At 35.9% G+C, this 3,984-nt stretch overlaps 1 protein-coding gene across 1 annotated transcript; it reads left to right on the top strand.

Annotated features, from left to right (window-relative positions):
* The first annotated feature begins 209 nt into the window (after positions 1 to 209).
* On the top strand, positions 210 to 1,564 carry LOC108365194 (putative gustatory receptor 39b). Its single transcript, XM_017619171.1, has 3 exons — positions 210 to 1,184; positions 1,248 to 1,415; positions 1,483 to 1,564. Exons 1-3 carry the CDS (start codon positions 210 to 212, stop codon positions 1,528 to 1,530), a joined length of 1,191 nt encoding a protein of 396 aa, XP_017474660.1. The 3' UTR covers positions 1,531 to 1,564.
* The last annotated feature ends 2,420 nt before the right edge of the window (positions 1,565 to 3,984 follow it).

Genomic DNA, 3,984 nt, shown 5'->3' on the forward strand with positions numbered 1-3,984 from the left:
TTTTTTGTATAGTTCCCAAATGTAAAAGTAATAAAATTTACCACCAGCTTTCGTAAGTATACTCGTATTTATGCATAGCTTATCCAAATCGATATATCATTGTCACTAGCAATTAATAATACACTCGGCCATCAATTCGCCTGTCAATCATATCAAATACTATTAGCTCGCCGCTGTAAATGCACTTAAACGCTGCAAGGCAGCGCAAAATGGAGCAACAACTACGCAGTTGGTTGCGCTTCTGTGTTTACTTTGGCATATATTTAAGTGCAACGCCAAGCACTTACAGTAATAATTCAACTAATTGCATACAATTGAACTCCACCATTCGCCTTGCAGCTAAACTATTCCCAAATCGCCACTACACGCTACAACGCTGTTATAATTGCTTACTGTGCTCTATCAGTTCCGCTTTATTTGTGGGCAGCATCTATTGGCACCCCTTTCCAGAGGGCTTAACACTCAATTGGATAGCGATTACTATACTCTTCACAACAAGATACATCACAAATTTACTTATACTCTTGGAGGCAGTGTGGAAGCAGCGACAGCATGAGACCTTCCTCTTGTTGCTACAAGAGATCGAGGAGTCATTCCGCTTGCGTCTGAGATGGGACGTGCGTAGCTCTGCGCTGCTAGGGCAATTGAAACGCTTTCTCATCTACCAACTAGTGCTATCCGTGATAGGCCTACTGCCTTTCATGGTGGCAACTTTTGTTTCAGTGGACTATGGCGGTTACTTTTGGCGTGGACTGTGGTTCATATGCACCGCACGTGTACGCACGCTCCAGCTGCTGGTGTATATGCAGATTCTGCGTCACTTTTTGTTTGGTTTGTGCGCGAAGTTGGAGCAGATTGTGGCCTATCGGATGGCACCAAGTCGGCAGTTGTTGGACATGGACTATGGCCGACTTGGTACACTGGCGTATTTCTTGGCAGTCAGAGAGATTTATGCGTTGCTCGACAAGGCATTTCAGCTGCTAAACGATTTCGCCGGCTGGTCGCTGCTGGGCATTATGACTACTTTTGTGCTCGATTTGAGCTCAAATTTCTATTGGATGCTGCAAAGTTTCGATAATTTTCGTGGACGCCGCTATTACTACTTGGTCGATTTGTGGTGGTTCATACCGGTCGCCACATATGTGTGGTATTTGTGTTATTTGTGCGATAGTTGCAAGCAGTTGGTACTATATTCACCTTTCACTATATTGGCAAATTTCTAAAGGCAATCTTGCCCTTTCTTACAGGGACGCAGAGTGGCGCAATTATTGAGCAAAATTATTTTGTTGAGCTCAGCGAGATCGGGTGTTCATTATCGCTTAGTGTTGCAACAATTTTCCATGCAATTGCAGCTGCAGTGCATTGAAGTATCAGCGCGGAGTTTCTTTGTTTTAGATTTGCCCTTTGTCATGTCGGTAAGCGCCTGCCTGTATGCAACGATTTTTATAATCCTAAAACATTAAACTTATCCACTCTTTGTAGATTTGCACTGCCATGGCTATGCATTTGGTGATACTTATACAGTTTTAAGGCGAATATAAACAGTTTAAACTTCTATTCTCCATTATTTCGCATGCGATTTAGCCGTGAGTAATAATTGTTGGTATACCGCTACATCGAAGACATCTTCAATTACATGTCACCAAGGTGGTCTTGCATACGTCTTTTACATGTTAGCTAATTCTAGGCATATTTTTACATTCAGGACATCATATTTCATGTTGTGTGATTTTGATGTAAGTTTTAGCTTATTTTTGTTGAAAAATTATAAAAAGTTTATAAACATTCATATATCGTCGCCTAGATAAAAGATTGTCGCAAGCGCTACTTCGACGATTTTTAGTTGTGTTTTCAGTCTCTTCGCTCATATTTTTATTACAAATAATAAAAGTCTATTTTTTGCCATTTTAATACATCGCAACCATTTTAGGCGATCTTTTCAATATTGACCTCAAAATAAATTTAATACATTTTTAATCCTAGTTTTATTTTCGAATTGCAGCTAAACACTCAGGGCCGGTTACTCAATGTCAAACATCCTTATCGACAGTGAGTCAATAACATCGATAACGATTGACATTAGGAATCATCTAGAATCCAGAATAAAATGATTTTGAAAGATCACGCAACTTTATGAGACTTTTTCAGACCAATACTAAAACTTGTTCAAGGTTTTTCATGAATTTTTTAAGATTTTCTTCGAAAAGTTCTTTTTTTGCGGAATTTTATATTCTTCTCGATATATTTTCATGATCTTGCTTATCTATATATGATATATATATATGATATAATGGTTTTTTCCGGGACGTTCAGTGCTATTTAAAATGTTTCGGTAATTTTCGACAAGTTTTCCGTAGCTTACTGTTAAACATTTTTTAAGAATTCTGGGGGTTTTTTAGCGTTTCGCACTTTTAGTGCTCCCTCTGACGTTTGCGGATTTTCGCAAAATTTTATTGGGACTGATGGGAACGCTCAAAACATTCTCGAAACTTTTTTGTTAGTGTTCAGAAATTTTCAGCAACTTTCGGAATTTGTTATGTTCTTCGATATCTTTTCGGCACCTTTCTTAATATTTTAGGGACTGCAACCAAATTGCACCAAAACTTTTAAGATTTCTTAAGGCATTTCGGACTTGTAGGGATTTTTTTGCTGGGCTTCTTTGGCTTATTCTGAAAATTTTCGGGGCGTATTGCACTTTTCGGCTTGCTCTCGGAACTTTTCGATTTTTATGTACTTTAATTACCTTCGGATTTGTTTTCAGCAATGTTTAGAATTTTTCATATTTTGTTCTGGATTTATCAGTATATTTTAAGGGTGTTTGAAATTTTCGTTATTTCCTCAGAACTTTTCAAAAACAATTTCTTAAATTTACAGAAAGATTAGTATTTTTACAAAATTTTTCAGAATTTATCCATTTTTTTTTAAGTACTTTTAGACTTTTTCCTAACTTTTCGGGATTGCATAACCTATGCTTTTTCTGGGGTTTTTCAACAATTTTCATGTTCAGCTATTTATTTACTTAAATCTTATCATTGCAAAGTTTTCTCGAACCATTTCTCAAATTTGGCATATTTCCGGATTTTTTGCTTTTGTTTCGAAACTTACAGGAACTTTTTCGGGACTTTTCACTTTTTTGGGAATTTCTTGGCTATGGGGCTTTTTGGGGGCTTTACTTTTTTTTTACTTTCTCGTTGTTCTTTTTTTCATCCTCCATTCTTGGGTCTTCATAGCATTTCCCGAAACTTTTGGGGAACTTTCAAAATATTTCGGAATCATTTCGTGACTTTGTCCAGATTTCGGAGTTTTGTTGACTTTTTCGAAACTTGCAGCAGGGAACTTTTAGGGACTTTTTAAAAAAAATTCGGATATGTTTGGGTGCGTTGTTCCATTTTGGTCTTTATTTTTTCAGGGTTTTCAAAATATATCGGAAAATCAGTTGTCTTTTTTTTATTTTGGGATTACTTTTCATAACTTTTCGGATTTAAGGGAACCTCACGGAAACTCACCATACTAATTTGCTTAAGTCCGATCATTGGATCATGAATTTAGTAATTTTTTTTTTTCTTAAAAATTATTTTTTATAATTCATTTTTCACTTTTTTAATTCTGCGGAGACTTTTCATAATTTTTCGAACTTGACAACATTTTTGGGAACGCTGTGGGAATTATTTCCAAAAATGTTCTTTCATTTTTTCAGGGTTTTCCGAAATTATTTGGTATATTTTCGAGGTTTTTCAAAGTTTTCTTTCAGAATTTTCGGCGTTTTTTTGATTTACATGGGGTTTTTTAGGTCCTACGAGATACCTTCACATTTTTTTTTTTAACTTTTTGGGATTTTTTTAAAAACTTGAAAAAATTTCAAAATTTTTCGACCTTACAAAATATTGGCGGAACCTTTTGGAATTTCGTCAAACTCTATTCTTGATGGGTTGGAAGCTGTTTCAGAATGTTCTCTTGATTTTTTTTGATTTTATGGGATATTTC

Source organism: Rhagoletis zephyria, unplaced genomic scaffold, assembly GCF_001687245.7.
Source record: "Rhagoletis zephyria isolate East Lansing unplaced genomic scaffold, Rhagoletis_zephyria_1.1 Rzeph_scaffold_00036, whole genome shotgun sequence".
NCBI lineage: Eukaryota > Metazoa > Arthropoda > Insecta > Diptera > Tephritidae > Rhagoletis > Rhagoletis zephyria.

Excerpts from the sequence above, each read along its gene's own strand:
- LOC108365194 (XM_017619171.1), top strand. The coding sequence starts at position 210 with ATGGAGCAACAACTACGCAGTTGGTTGCGCTTCTGTGTTTACTTTGGC. Across the intron at positions 1,185-1,247 it reads GCGATAGTTGCAAGCAGTTG|GGACGCAGAGTGGCGCAATT; the intron begins GTACTATATTCA and ends CCTTTCTTACAG. Across the intron at positions 1,416-1,482 it reads ATTTGCCCTTTGTCATGTCG|ATTTGCACTGCCATGGCTAT; the intron begins GTAAGCGCCTGC and ends CACTCTTTGTAG.